Source organism: Alligator mississippiensis, chromosome 11, assembly GCF_030867095.1.
Source record: "Alligator mississippiensis isolate rAllMis1 chromosome 11, rAllMis1, whole genome shotgun sequence".
Lineage (NCBI taxonomy): Eukaryota > Metazoa > Chordata > Crocodylia > Alligatoridae > Alligator > Alligator mississippiensis.
Window position 1 is genome coordinate 30,828,895 of NC_081834.1, and position 15,899 is coordinate 30,844,793.

The following is a 15,899-nucleotide window of genomic DNA, read 5'->3' on the forward strand; positions in this document are numbered from 1 at the left end:
GGAGTGGGGGAGGGAAAGGTAGCAGCAACCTGCCCGGGGGGTGGGTGGGGGCCGTGTAGCAACAGCCAGATGTGGAGCGAGGGGCTTGTACATGGCAGTGTGGGGAGGTGGATGGTGACAGCACTGCCCATCCCCCAACATCCGAGCTTCCCCCTTCCCCCCACATGCAGCCGTTGCCTGTTTGGTCCACAGAGGGGAGCTGCTGCCCCTCCTCCCTCTCCCCCCGCCCTGCTCGTGGGAGGCAGCAGCATGAGGTGGTGGATGGCGGTGCTCTGTCCCCACCTACTCGCGCAAACCCCCTAGCTGCTTTCCAAGTACCCCCAGGTGTACACGTACCCCCAGTTGACAACCCCGATCTATAGCTGTGCCTGAAAGAGACATGTTTAATGATGTACCTATGTTGAGCCTGCCAGCATTTGTTTCACTGCCCCAGTAATTATTCATTAACCAAATCTGCTTGGTATGCAAACAGAATGCTTTGTTACCTTTGTAATGCTTAGGACCACATCAATGGATGTAGCAAGTGGGCTGGCAGAGCCTGTCAGCTCACACCCAACCACCTCAGGCAAAGTGAGAGTAACTGGCATTCCCAGCATTACTGCTTCTGTTTCAATACCACCAACACCTAGGGGGAGAAATTAAGTTATTTTTATCATGCTAATTAACTAGCACAAACATTTTAAAGCAAATATTAGAGTCTAATCAAATGCCTCCTGATGTAGGCTATAATAATTTGCACTCCATTAGAGAATACATGCATCTTATATTTTTTTAAAAAGAAAACTAAAGAGAAGATGATAAAGGAGATGGGCCTTTAAAAAAAAACCAAACAAAAAACCCCAGAACGAACACACACACACACACGCGCGCGCAACCAACCACTCAAGCTATCACATTTTAATCTGACTGAGCTACTGTCTCAAACCCAGGTCTGATCTTATAGGATAAGTGTATATTTACCTGAATTTCACACTGTACATCAATTTAAAAGAAACAGTATTTATCAGAATGCTGTATTTTTTCCTTACATTTCTCAAAATTTAATAGACCATTTATTGCTGGTGAAGTGTTAGCCTGAAGTTTCCTTTGCCTAAAGAATAAGCATTTCACTTACAACAGTTATGGAAGCTTCTTCACATTATGTCAATATGCAATTGACCACAGTAACACAATCCCTTTTCTTTTTAGGGTCTAATGATGCCATAAGAGAACATATCTATATGTCACGTAAGTATTTATATCATCATAATGTTGGAATTCAAACTGGCATGCCTTATGGAATCTTTCTAGCTAATTTTAGGAGACTTGGAAATAGATAACTAATAGTATCTGAGATCATTATTTGTATGTCACTTCATTCTCCCTTTAGAAGCATTTCCCCCTAAGCATAATTTCAGGATCCAAAATACTGTCAAATTTGAGACAGCATAATATCCTATATGAGAAATATATTCAGTAGTAAAAAATTTCTTTTCATATAGTAAGAATATAGTAAATGAAATTAATATCCAGTATAACTTACCCCATCCCAAGATCCCCAAGCCATTTACCATAGTTGTGTGAGAATCTGTGCCAACTACACTGTCTGGATATAGGAAGTCTTTATGCTGAACAACAATTTTTGACAAATATTCCAAGTTCACTTGATGTGCCATTCCAGTTCCAGGTGGAATTACAGAAACGTTCCTAAAAACCTTTGAACTCCACTAGAATTAGTCAATAGAAAAAAAACAAAACAAACAATCAGTACACTACAAGTCAGAATTCTTCCATAAAGGTATATTAAATTCTGTTCAGCAAAATAATTAAGTCATGCAATTATGTGACTTAATTATTTTGCTGAACAGAATTTAAAGAACAGAGTAGTAGTAAAGAACAAAGTAGTAGTTATTTATATACACTTGGCTCTTTAAATTAGGAAAGAATTAAAACATATTTAAAAGCTGAAATGCCAAACAGTGACATTGTAAAAATCTACATATCTACTTTCTTGTGTGCCTGCAGTCGCACCTGCTGCCATGACTAGCTGTGGTTTCATGATTACTACCAAGCAAAGAGCAAAAGGTTGGGACTGTAGCTGTAATGCAAAAGTCAGTTTAGCTTTCTAAATATATCCTACACACATTACATTTTCTCTAACCCAGTTCAGGAGTACTGACTGTTAATTCAACAAATGAGTACCAACTCCTTGGAAGCACAATCTACCTACAAGATAATCCTATGACTTCAGACTAAAACATTTCTGAGCTGGTTAAGCAGTCAGCCCATATAGAGATAGCACATAACCTAGGAATGATACTGCAAGCTGTTGAATTTATTCAAAGCATTATCATTTACAACAGAATTCACAATGTTTTGCACTTGTATTTTCCCCAAACTGTGCATGTTCACATTATTTAAAAAACACAACGCACAAGCAGCTGAAAAATCTGCAGCACAAAAATCTGACCTTTGAAAATGTGAAATTTCAGAAGGTCTCATACTAAATTCTCCCTACCATCTTGGACTGCCAAAAGTCACTTGAAAGATAAAACATCAAGTCCAACTTAAAAGTACACAAAGCCTGTACAAAAAGTTACATACCTTAAAAAACTGAAGCCTCTCTCTATTCCTACCAAATTCCATCTCCTGGTTTTTTAACACTGTTTCAGGCCTACAATGAAATTAAAATAAATTGATTAGCATCAGAATCTTGTCTTGGATTATTAATAATGAGATTTGCTTTTTGCTTGATTAAATGCTCATTCATTGGTGCAAATGAAAAATTAATCTGAAACATTTTACTGGACTGCCCAGAAGAATTTCTTCCTAACAAGAAAGTCAGGAATGTGGAAAATGTTCCCTGAAAAACAGTGGAGCAAGGGGCAGGTCTTCTTATCAAGCACAGCAAAATTGAGATGGCTTTTCAGCTCTGATTTGCCTAAAGCAAGTAAGCTCAAAAAACTCATTAGAAAAAACACTTTTCTCAGCATGCCAGGAACAAATTACTACCGTCATTTAAGGAAGGTATTTGTCCTGATATTTTTAAAGGTTGCTTAGCTCAGCCAGTTAAATGTCGAGAAAAAATAGTGTCCAATTCATGTCACAGCGGTCAAAAGAGATATGTTTATCTTCATCTCTAGTTCTAACTAGAAAGCCAACAAAATACTGGCAAACTTACTTGTAGAACCTCCAGAATTTGTATTTAGTGATTCACAGATGCTTTTACTATACATAATCAGGATCTGAATACAACAGTAGATGGTTAATTTTCATGCATGTTTAGCCATCTTTTTAATAAACCAGAGTGAAATGCACTGGACTGTGAGATTTTCAAACTACTTTTGGCTTCTCTGAAACTGAGTTTTTGTAACAAAGACAGAGGGAAAAAAAAATCCATGGGTCTCCAGTTGATCTACTACAGAATCTTTCCCCTTTTCTTTCCAGCAGTGTAGGAAGGCCATATTGGTATACTGTCTTGGAAAGCCCTAAGGGGCAGTCATCATCACTCAAGCTGCAGCTTGATGAATGCCACTGCTGGGAGAAAAAGACATACAGATGCAAGCAAATCCATGCTGCTGGAAATAACATTTAAACTTTTCTTATCACATTACTTTTGCTTGCTTCAGGCAGGTATAGAAGGGGATGGTTTACATTTCTATAAAATTAGCAATACAATCAATACACCGTATTGCTGCAGGTCTCTCTTTGATACCACTTAAAATCCTAGAAATGTCATCCAACTGAAGACAAGGACATGGTCAATCTATCAGAGAAAATAGGTGACAGCTGAAAGATGAGGGTGATTATATATAATTGTCATAGATGAAGTGGTGCAAAAGGACCTATAAATAATACTGAATCTTGGGAAAAGGTGAGCAAATGACATCCTTCGAGACTGTCACATAAGGCCAAGATTTAATGCTGAATTTCCATGCAATGACAGATGAACTAAAAGTCCGCATCCAGACAAGCACTGCCCTGTAGTATGTGGCACATACCTGTCTGCGGTGTTACACTGCAAATTCAGGTGTTCTCCATGCTGCAAGGTAGCAGCGTGGGGAACCCAGGCACAAAAAAAAGTAGGGCAGTGCAGTGGCACTGTCTGCTGCCCAAAACCAGAGCCTGGCTATGAGCAGCAGGATCACCATGGTTCCACCTCCCCAAGGTCCCCAGGCAAGGCTGTTGGGGCCAGCACAGTTGTTGGCCCCAGCCTCCCCTACCCCACCTGGGATAACCTGCCACACACCAGAGGCTGAATGGCGCAGGCACTGCCCGGAGACAAGCAGCATCAGTACAAGGTGCACGACCGCTTCTTGTCCCCAGGGAAACAAACATCTATGCTCGTGTGGATGTAGCCAAAGAGTTTTTAGCGGCCTGGGGGTTAATACAGAGGCCATGTTCTTAGCTGGACTAGGGATGTCCGGAGGAAAGGAGTGTTGACGGAATCCTTAAAATCTACTGCAAGACAGTCGAATGAAAGCCAAAAAGAAACTGGTGTAAAATCTGTAAATGTTTCAATGGTGCTTCAAAGTAAGATTTACTAATCTGCAGAGTAACACCTCTGTACTACCACTGTCCTCACAAGAAAATAAGACAAGTCTCTAACACAGATTTAAACTGACAATCACAGACAAAATGAATAATTGTTTCATCTAAGTTGCTCTACATCTTGGCAGAATGATCCATTTTAGGCTTGCTTAAGTTTCTGCCATGTTAGACATCTTTCTAAATGTTCAGTGTTTGGCTGGTGTGGGAAAAGCAGCTGTGTGTTAAATGTACCTCTGCATCATCTCCATGAGCTGCCATGGGCATTCTAAATGACAAGGACCTGTAGAATTTAAGGTGCACTGTTTTCAGAGGACTGGCAGCTTATATTTGTGTGGTAACTTTTGATATAGGTTTGTTTTGGAGTGACACAAGTGAAATGACACTTTTAGAGTGGCACAACTGTTTTGCTCAATGTTAAGCTAAAAAATTCCCTTCCCTCCCAGCCCCCTAAAAGAGTGAAAACTAAAAATCTTGGACTAGGACACATGATCCACTACAGGGATGTATTCTATTCAGTAAACACATCAATTCCATCTTTTACTGAAGGGAGTGACTAATAAAAGTAAAGCAAAGCATTTCATACTCAGGCACTGGTTGAAGATGAAAAGGACAGAGGATGGGCGTGTTCTCAATCTGTGCAGAAAATTGTCCTGAGTTACGACTCGATTCTCCAGCACTACACGGCCCTTTGCAGCCAGTCTGGCCTCTACAGGATAGCTTCCGAGGCTGCACTTTCAGTGGCGAAAGTTTTGCCAATGGTTTCTGTAAGTCACCTCCTCCAGGATTTGGAGCATTCTGTATTGCACTGTCATTGTAAATAGAAAATAAGGTAGAACAAAAAACTATTTTTCTGTTGCAAAAACACCTCAAATTATTAATATGCCTAAAGGTAAAACTGTATTTTAATAACTGCCCTGATGCAAAATAAAGTAGCATTGAATAGATTTATCACCAGCTGTACTCCCTGGTTAACTAACAAAAGAAGGTTTTAATGACTGTCAGGATTTTAAAAAAGCCTGTATTCCCAGATTCGTAAACAATCCACTGCCTTTGTCTGTACCAATAGAAAATGAATTTACTGACAGGGCACAGTAAAGGCCCATCAGGTTACACAAGCTTTGAAGTAAAAAAGGAGGGTTTCATCTGAGTAACGGGTTAGTGACCGTGTTTAGTTTAGTTTTTACTCAATGGCAGCATCATTGATATTACTAAATCCAAAGTGACTTGTTTACTGCTGAAGCCTGCTCAAAGCAACTACCACATTTTGTACTTGTGCTTTCTGAAATTAGAGCTCAAGGACTAAAGTAATAAACATTTATAACTACAGATATAAAAGTACTTTTGAACCAAAGGGCAAAAAACAAAACAAACCAAACACACTAATTCAAAACTATTTTGAAGAACACCTATGTACACTACCTATATTTATACTATATATTCAATCTTTACATGAACCTATTGAAAAAATGCACTGTGAAAGGGTTTGATTTTTTATATTTCTAATGGTTAAAAGTGAATAATTTGCCACTTTGGTAAATAAGGTAAATGTTTTAGCTGCCCTAGTAATAACAAGAATGCCTTACAGCTGTGCAGCGTCAATACACTCACTGTATTGCCTCACATTGCTTCTTACCCAAGTATAAACTCAGTCTGTGGTGCTCAGGCCAGTGGGAAATGGAAGCCTGAACTGAAAACTACAGAAAGTGTGTAGACCTCTATGGGAAAGGGCCCCATATCTCTCTCTAGCAGATGCTGACAGACTCCTATAGGTTTCCCAATACTAAAAACTAGAAGACCTAGATTTATCATTAGAAATCAGCATACATTTGAGGCTTCTTGCCAACATCTGACCATTTTCACAATTTCACATTAGACTCAGTGTAATTTGGGCTTTTTCTTCCAAATATGAGGAAAGAGAAACAAAAGAAGCAGACTTGCATAGAAGCTGCATTACAAAAATAATTCTAATTTCACAGCTATGTATTCTTGTTTAGAAGAATGAAAAACAAACACAAAAAAGGAAGTGATATTTGTACTTAAAAATCTAAATAAATACAAAAAACAGACAAAAGCCCTGTTTTATCACAATGTTTCTGACCTTTTTCATTGCCTAATAGATGTACATTATCTAAAGTGCATCATCTACTGCAACTGGCAAGGATTTCTTACAGTAGTATTTTTTGTTGGAGTGATTTTCAACCAGGGTGCCTTGAGATCCTTTCAGTGGTGCTGTGGGGTGCCACACAGTTAGCACTGTTAGGTGTGAAAACATGATTAAAAAAATACACTGAGTTTTCAGATAAGAATTAATAGTGTTAAAACCATTTTGACCTGCTGAGATATTTCCAAGTTATTTGTAACAGAAAAATTGGTTTATTTATCCATAGTCAAGAAATGAATGTAAATTAAGAGCTGGCTTGTTCCAAAGGGTGCCCTGAGTATAATGAGGAGTGCTTTGGGTCTAAGAGTGTCAAGAACCACTGACTTACCAGAACATAAGGAAAATCCAGCTGCTCCAGACCCCCATGGTTGAGGGCCTGTGCTGTCACAGCCTGTTCCTCCCTAGCTTACCTGAGACTTGACTTGAGAATGTCACTTATATGATGGAGAAGCTCTTCCATTTGTGCATGCCTGCAACCTGTGCTCTCCATCTTGACAAGCTAGTCCACTGAGTTCAATTGGGATTGGATGTCAGACAGTACTATTATCATGAGTCTAGGATTGCTTTCATATGGGGATATCTAACAGTACAGATCTTTCTTGCACGAACATTTATCATCATTTATTTAAGAATTAATACATAAGATTCCCATAACTGTTACAGCCTACATTTCTTCTAACAACACAGCAGAAAATAAATGCGAGATTAAAAACCCTGACCACCACTTGAAAATTAGAGTGAATTGGATATTAGTTTAAATACCATTTACTGAAGTCAATCTGCAAAGAATGGTCAACAGTAAAATCAGTTGGGCATGCAGGATAGACTTTCATAGGATCTCCTCCAAGAATTTTCACTGCTTCCCTCATGGCAGCAAAATCCACCATTGCAGGAATTCCACTAACAAGGAAGAAACAGAAAAAAAACCCAACACTTAAGCTGCATTATGTATCAACAACTCACTAAAACCAAACTATTTATATAAGCTTGTTTCCAATTCATCCTACACAGGTGCATACTCATAACCACAGAATATGTAATTATTTCACTCTGTATAATACATTTTAAAGAACATTATTTTTAGTTGGATTTGTTAAAATTCTAATATAATAAATGGCTTAGTCCATCTGTCTGTTTGTCCATAATGCTCTTGGAGCACTCTGACTGGTTACTGAAACAACCTATCAGAGTGCTCCATGAGCGTTATGGACAGGAGGCAGCAGCAGCCAAGCACCACCATGATGGCAGAGACAGACAGGGAGGAGCAGGGAGGGCCAAGGGCCAAGGCCAGCACTGCTGGCCAAACCACCCCCCCACCCCCTGATCCTTGGAGGTGGCGGCAGCACAGAGTGCTGGCAGAGGGGGACAGAGGGACAAGCTTCCCACAACCCCTGCTCCTGGGAGGCACAGGCGGGGGGGAAGGGAAGGGAAGGGAAGGGAAGGGAAGGTGCGTTAGGGTTAGCAAGCCTCCCCCCATCATTCTTGATGGGCAATTTGCTAGCGTCTAAATAAGAACTTTGCAATATTCTAGTCCCCCAAGAATGTTGCACTATGTTCATGATGACATGTTAAGCAAGAATATACAACTCCTTGGTCAACTACTTACTTTTGGCATTTACCCTTTTACCTTTTTATACCCCTGAATTCTGAAGATACCTTGTCATTTCTAGATACATAGTAGCTGCATAACACCATTGCTATGCAATAGAATATAGTGGTTGTGCATTTTAATACCCCTTTGGAATTTATATTTTGGACTTATGAAACTATTCATATCAAGATCTCAAAGCACACTACAAAAATACCATTATCTCAATAACAGATGACAGAAAGACAGAAAAATGCAAATAAAGTGAAATACCTATCCTGCTCAAACAAACTGTTACCAAGTTAGTTGTCCATACTTTGGCCCCTATTCTACAAATTAATCCTTACAGACATACACCTTTAACCACCATCTGTAACTGAACTAAACTAATATCTGCACAAAGGTCTGCCTATATGGAATAAACTGTAGGATCACCACCTCTGTTACTACATTGTGTACACATATACAATAAAAAGCTCTGTTATCCCCGTTACTTGAGGCAGCACCAGCCACCGCTTCATATGCTGTGTCTGGGATGTCCCTCCACCCCTCCTGAGGCATCACCGCCCCTCCCGTGGGGCTTGCAGGATAGGAAGGTGGGTCCCACACAGCCCTGCACAGCCTGTTATGCCGCTGGGCCGTGGGGGCTCGGCAGCGCAGGCTGTTTTACCCCGAGCCATGGGGGCTCGGAGAAACCGGAAGTGCCATGCCAGGCACTTCCCATTTCACTTTATTTTACAAGCCTGCATGCCAGTTAGTGGAGCATGCCAACTTGTAAGATGCTGGATAACAGAACTTTTACTGTACGTGCAATAAAAATTATTGATTTCCATTAGGGGTGCACCAATAAAGATTTTCTTGCCCGATACCAATAGCCAATTATTAACCATGCATATTGGCCAACACCAATCCGATAGCCAATTTACCGGAATGCAGTCTGGCAGCTTAGAGAGCAGCGTCCTGTCAGGAAGTTGGGGGGAGGGAGGGTGAGTAGGGAAGGGCAGTGGGGTGTGCGCAGATCAAGGCCCCCCATGGTGAGGGAGACAGTGGGCCTGGGGAAGGCGCTGCTCAGCCAGGGCAGTGAATAAGAACCCCAGGACCAGGAGCAGGAAGGAGACATGAGTGGCTCATCCAGGGGGCACGGGGGAGGCTCCCTGCTGCTGCATGCACCTTTGAGGGAGGCATGGGGGGCATGTGCCCCCCTGGATTTGTGGGTGGTGGCAGGCTGCCCACTGTGGGCTCAGTGCCAGAGCCTGCACCAGCCTCTTCCCAGTGGGAAGGCTGGGCCAGGGCTGGGAGTGGGGCAGGCTCAGCTGCAGAGGGCGGGGGGGGGCAGGGGTGGCAGCAGCAGCTACAGGGAATTCTGGGGTGGCTACAGACCACCAAGCCCTCCCTATTGCTGTCCCTGCTCAGGGCACTCCACTCTGCTACCTTTCCCTCAGGAGCCCTGCACTGCAGGGTAGGCAGAAGATGCAAAGCCAGCCCACGACTCCTGAGGGAAAGGCAGCAGAATGGAATGCTCTGAGCAAAAGCAGTGCTGGGGGAGTTTAGGGGGCTATAGACACCCCAAAATTCCCCACAGCCCCTGCTCCCAGTGCCTCCCACACTGAGCACAGCCCCAGCCTGGGCCTGCCCCTCCCCCCAAAAAGGCTGGCACAGCCCATGGCCCTGAGCCTGCAGTAGATAGCCCACCTTCACCCTGCACACAGATCTGGGGAGTACATACCCCCATTCCTCTGACAGGGGTATGCACAACAGTGGGGAGCCACCCCACCCTACCTCCCCCACCCCACCCCACACTGTATCCCCCTGGATGAGCCACTGGTGGTCACTCCTGCTCCCAGGGTTCTATTCACCACCCTGGCCAGACAATGCTCTGCCCCTGCCCCACTCCCCCCCCCCCGTCACCATAGTGGCCTTGACCTGCCCCCCCGACACCTCTTCTCTCCCCAATGCCCCTTCTCCCCCCCACCCTTGCAGATTTACCAGAAGATTGCTGCTCTCCAAGCTGCATTCCTGGCCACAGGCATGCTGCAGCTGCATACATGCACACTGCATTTATCAATGATACTACTGGCCAAAAAAGCTGATTGCCGATAATGTTAATTTTCCTGTTATTGGTGCCAGTCCAGCAGTTGGCCACCATTTGTTTTCAAACCAGAGAAAAAAAGTAAAAAATCAGTGTACACTAAACTAAAATTCTGAAAATCAAATGTTAAATTGAATGAAGAAAACACATCACTTACGTAAAATCTTGAAGGAGAACTCTGGCAGGACAGAAGGGCACTTCAACATTGTTCTGTTTTGTTTTCCAGTCTAGAATGTTCAGCACATCTTCCTTTTTTACAAAGAAGCCATCACAGTTACGGATAGCAGCTTCCAACAGTACCCGTACAGTGTAAGGCAGATTATCTAGGTCAAGACAAAGTAACTAAATTAATCAAAGGAATATTTGTATCAGATTATGGTTTAATTATTAATATCTTACTATACTAAACAGATTTGTAAATCGCAGCAGTGAAACTCACCAACTTCTTTAAAGCATAGGAATGAAATATAGTTTTACTAAATATTAAATTAACCAATATGCAGAGTGGTAAAGAAGGAAAGAAACAGAAAACAGAGCAGCAGATTAGACAGGGAACAGAGGACAGGTACCAGAAAGCAGAGTGGTTGATCAAGTAAAAGAATGGGATTAGAGTGATACTCAGGGAGTGCCACCGATTTGTAGTGACAAAAAGGCTGACCCCTACTACCTTAAATGCACAGCATCAATGAATAACAAGTCACCTCCTCCGGGCATGTGGCAGAGTTTTGTAAGAGATCCAAACAAGAGAGAAGAATGGGTTAATGAACCAGAGAAAGGACAGCACACTGCACAAACAGGATAAGATAAAGGCCTGTACATGCTTGCAAGAGAAAGATGTATGGAATGTCAAGGCTGTTCCTAATCACAAAGCAAGAGGAACAGAACAAGGAGACTTTTTTGCACTATTCAATTGTAGAAATCACATTTTACACTTAAAATTTGACCATTAAATTACAGTGGGATACCAGGTTAGATTTTAAATGCTAGAATACAGAACACTATGTACAGTCTTGCCTAAGGTTATATTAAATGGTGACAGCAAGACAAGAAATAATTTCAAAGGAGAGCTTCAAAGCAGGAGAAATCTGGACATTTAATTGAACAGTTTAATTTGACGTTACTTTGGATTAAGTTAAAGATTGGCGGAAGCTTTCAAATAAAGAAAAATATAGGGACTTGAACAAAAACCAAAAAAAAAAGAGAAAGGTTGTCAATCACCATTGAGAGCTTTGAACGAGACCTTCTTGGGTACTCGATTAGAATGCGAGTCAGTTGCTTCTTTTCCAAACATAATTCCATTTAATGCAAGTCAAGGGACAAAAGGCAGAATAAAATCAATGGGAAAAAAGCATAAGGAAAGTGAACTAGCCGGTCAAAGGGTTTTAAGTATAATTGTTTTTAGCTCCAGAGACCAATGCTGAAAATCTGAATAAAGGTTAAAAGATGTATGTATGGTCTTAGCCTACTGAATGGAGTCTGCCACCTAAATTGGGGCTGCAAAGTTTGCCTGCTTAATTTAGGTTAGGTACATTTACAGTAATTGACCGGTGTATTTCCTTTTTCAATAATGCAAACAAAAATAAGCAGTATAGAAATCAGATTAAAAGTTCATTTGAATAGGATGAGATATCAAACACAGTACATTCAATATTCAAATTACAAGAACAAAACAGTTTAGTATCCCTAATGGCCGTGTTCTCCCCTGGGGTTAGAAATATGGGGTCTCACTTGTGCTTCTAGCTGTATGTATGGTAGCCTAAGACTGACATAGACAGAACAATATTTTTTAGTCTCAACCATATGGCTGCCATTTTCCTATAAACAAATACCTATGCTCTCAGTTTAAATATGCAGATGACCAGACTCCAAAAAGTTAAGAGCAAAAGATATCAATTAACTCTCGCATTAAAGATCACAATTATAAAACCATGCACAATCTGATACTTTACACAAGCATGTAACCAGTGATCAGAAAGACTGCAGGACAAAAAATCCACAGGCAACATCCAGGTTGAATGAACTGGTTAGAAATCCAGTCTGTGATTGAGAAGCTAAGATTCCTACTAGCACGGTGTCCCGTAACCCTGCTTTGGAACACTTTAACACTCCTCTCTAAAGGATTTGAAGCTATCCACATTTGCTAATAGAGAAAAAATCCCCCTTCACCCCTCAGAGTATTTTCAATTGTTGGATCAATTCTACTTCTTCTCAGTTTCAATTTTCAGTCCTTCTCTCTAAGTAGCTCTAGTGACTTTTGCTGTTGCTCACAGGTTTCCCAGGTATACAGAGAAAGTGAAAGAATACTGCTTATTTTCATTGCTATCATCTAGGTCCTAAAAATTGATTGTTTTTGTTACTTCCACTCTGCCATTGATGCTTGGTAAAACTATGAATAAAGGCAGTGAAGAGGTCTCCCAGCAGTTTGTGCACAAGATATTTGCTGTTAAAAAAGCTAGCTGTTTTTAAGTGTAGTCTTAAATGCCACAAATTGATTAAATAGAAAGTGTTTTCCAAGAAGGAAGTTATAAACAAATTTAAAGCAAAACAGAGTAATTTATTAGTGAAAAAATACATGCATAAATTTAAAATGAAACATTATTTCTTATTTCACAGGGTGACACATATTCAGTTATTCTATATTGTGTAACTGTTTTGTCTTATTTCCTAATTAGACTTATGACAAATCTCCAAGAGTCAGCATGAACATAATGCTACTTAATACAGTAATTTGTCTGCAGAGAGAAACATTCATCTACATCAAAAGGACTATTCACACAGTTTAGCTCAGCTGATCCCTCTGCAGCAGTTACACCAGAAGCTATGGCCTACCTACCACAGGTTAATCTGAGGGACAGTTATCTAACATGTCGAATTGCTGAAAAGAACAGAAACAAGATCATGGGAAGCAGGGCAAGAGAGATAAGAGTAATAGCAATGGTAGTATTAAACAGATTTGGCTTCAGAGAAGACGGCAACAACAAAACTAAGCGTAGCCCCGTGAAGTCCACCACACAAGATGTATGAAACAGCAACGATGAGATGTTCACAGCTAATTAGATGATCCAGTTGAGACAGAGCTACAGAAGCATCAACAGCATACCAGGACCAAGGGGGAACTCCATGAAAAGCTTTCACTGGACCTATTTGGCTCTAACTAGTTTCATGGACATCAAGTTCTCCCAGAAATTATGACTGTTCAGAGTAAACACCATTTTACATCTGTTATATAACTGCTACAAGTTCATGTCAGTCAAAACTTTTCTTCATATGACAAGTTAAAAGAGCTTTCATGGGGGGGGGCGGTGTCACTGCTTAATTCTGTAAAAGAAGCACTGGCCATGTTCCACAGTAGAAGTGACTGGATTTATCATGTGAAAGCTCAAGAACATCTCTGCCTTTCTATTAGCAAAAAAGGCTTCTGTGAGGCATCTTTTCTTTATCTGACTGAAGCTAGGTTATTAATAAAACATAACACAGCAGTAAGCTTGCATAAAACCTGCTGAAAACAACATATCCACTCCTGCATCAGACAGCATTTCACAGCAGTAAATGGGTGCAAGTTTATTCAATGGAAATCATATTAGATATTAAAAATACTATTTACCATACTTGGTGCCTCCAAGTTTAGGGACATTGTAAAATTTCTTTTCTGGATTGTCATTTAAACTTTCAATTAAGTACTGGAACGGGCATTCTGAAAAACAATGCAAACATTATGAAATAGAGAGGAAAGATACTGTAGTGGCTCAGGCGCTGACTCGGGATTCAAAAAAAACTTAAGTTTTAAATTTAACAGCCTTCTATTCCGCCACAGACCCTCCCAGGGATAAATCACTTGTGGATAGATTTTTTAAAGGGTATTTTGGAACCCAGCAATGCAGACAAGCACTGAGTGGGATTCTGAGAGGTGCTCAGCAAGTTAGGCCCCTACAGGCTTTTTAAAAAATATATCGCAAAGAGTCTCTCTGTTTCTTTAGGAACCTAGACATATTTATAATGTGGCCCTTATACCCAGAGTCTCAGTTCCCCCATTTGTAAACAGGCTTATTAGCATTTTCTACTTCAGCAGAATTTAATATATTAAAGAATAAGTGTTGCTCAGATACCATAGTAATAGGGACACCAGCACCTAGCAAGCAAACACACACTTCAATACAGGCCTTACTTAAAAAGCAAAGATAACTACTATTTTACACATTTTAACTAGTTTTTTTCTACAGAAAGAATGTGTCCACTCACATAAAAATTAAGATAGACAGACAATGTCAATAACATTATAGAAATGCCTAAAGAGTCTGTATATTGCATATTGATGGGATGTAAATTTGGATTAAACCCCCCTAAAAACAGATTCCCCCTCCTCGCCCCATCATTCAGTCATTTATGAAGAAATGAATGGGAAAGATGTGCAGGTGTGTAAGTATTTGTGGGCTGTCCCTCGCCCCTGGCACGGCAGGGAGCTGGCACCCAGTGGAGCCCCTCCAACCCCAGCGCAGTTATGGGGGGGGAGGAGGGGGGCAGTGCTGGGCCTTGGGCTTTCCAGAGGCGAAGTCCCATCTCAGCTGCGTCTCAACACCGGCCAAGGCAGCTCAGGGAGACCGCGGGGCGGGGCGGGCCTGGCCGCTTCCACCGCCGGGGAGACCAGAGCGGACCCCGAGGCCGCCCCGCCTCCAGCTCGGCATCCGTTCCAGCCCAGCGCCCGGGAGGGGGCCGCAGGGAAGGCCCCCCACCGCTGCTCGGGGCGGCCGCACCAGAACAAAGCGCGTGAGCGGCGTCGGCGACATAAAGGCCCAGGAGAAGGAGGAAGCCCCGGGGACAGGACGGGCCGAGCCGAAGGGGTCGCAGCGGACGGGACCTCAACACGGGGGCGGCCCGCCCCGCCCCGCCCCGCGCTGACCTGGCCTGACAGAGTCCATCGCCGGCGACCATATTAGCTCTGCGTGAAGAGAGGGAGACGGGAACGAGCCGCTGGGGGCACCGGGGCCAGCGCCAAACACCGCGAGACTCGCCACCTCCCCCTCAGAACAACCCGCCCGCCGATTGGCTGCTGCAGCTCGCGCGAGAGCTCAACTCCCGGCAATAAAGGAAACAGGGGCCATATCTCGCGAGAGATGGAGAGGTGGAGCAAGGCGGCCCATTGGCGCTTTCGCGTGTTGCTCCGGGCCTCCCTGCTGCAGGCGGAGGCTAACTTGTTTTGGCCCTTGAGGTGCATGAGCCCAGGGTCACTGACAGAAGCCAGCTCGGGAAACACCATGCATCTGGGTCCAAGAAGGCAGTTTTCTTTAAGTCTCCCTAGACTAACTGTTCTTCTGGCATGGTTTCGTCCCCGCGAGGTGTTGGGGCTTAATGCCCATTTTGTGAAAATGGGAGGCTTCTCTCTAGCTTGCTCCTGCGGCCATACGGCTGAGGGCAGGCAAAACTTGGGGACATCTAAACCCCAGCCTCTGTGCTTGGTCCTGCACATAGGATGCCTGCCCAAAGGCTTGGGAAATATCTGAGCCCCTGGTGGGGGTGGAGGATGTTTGCCAGTT

At 42.5% G+C, this 15,899-nt stretch overlaps 1 protein-coding gene across 1 annotated transcript in view; it reads right to left on the bottom strand.

Moving 5' to 3' along the window:
• Positions 1-15,394, bottom strand: part of IREB2 (iron responsive element binding protein 2) — a 37,030-nt gene extending 21,636 nt beyond the window's left edge. The window contains exons 1-8 of the mRNA XM_006261342.4: positions 15,266-15,394; positions 13,973-14,062; positions 10,526-10,691; positions 7,454-7,591; positions 5,114-5,335; positions 2,584-2,653; positions 1,523-1,706; positions 486-625 (exon numbers count right to left, since the gene is read on the bottom strand). Of these exons, the coding sequence (XP_006261404.2) occupies positions 486-625; positions 1,523-1,706; positions 2,584-2,653; positions 5,114-5,335; positions 7,454-7,591; positions 10,526-10,691; positions 13,973-14,062; positions 15,266-15,284 (1,029 nt within the window). The 5' untranslated portion in view covers positions 15,285-15,394. The remainder of the gene's footprint in view (positions 1-485; positions 626-1,522; positions 1,707-2,583; positions 2,654-5,113; positions 5,336-7,453; positions 7,592-10,525; positions 10,692-13,972; positions 14,063-15,265) is intronic.
• Between the last annotated feature and the right edge of the window lie 505 nt (positions 15,395-15,899).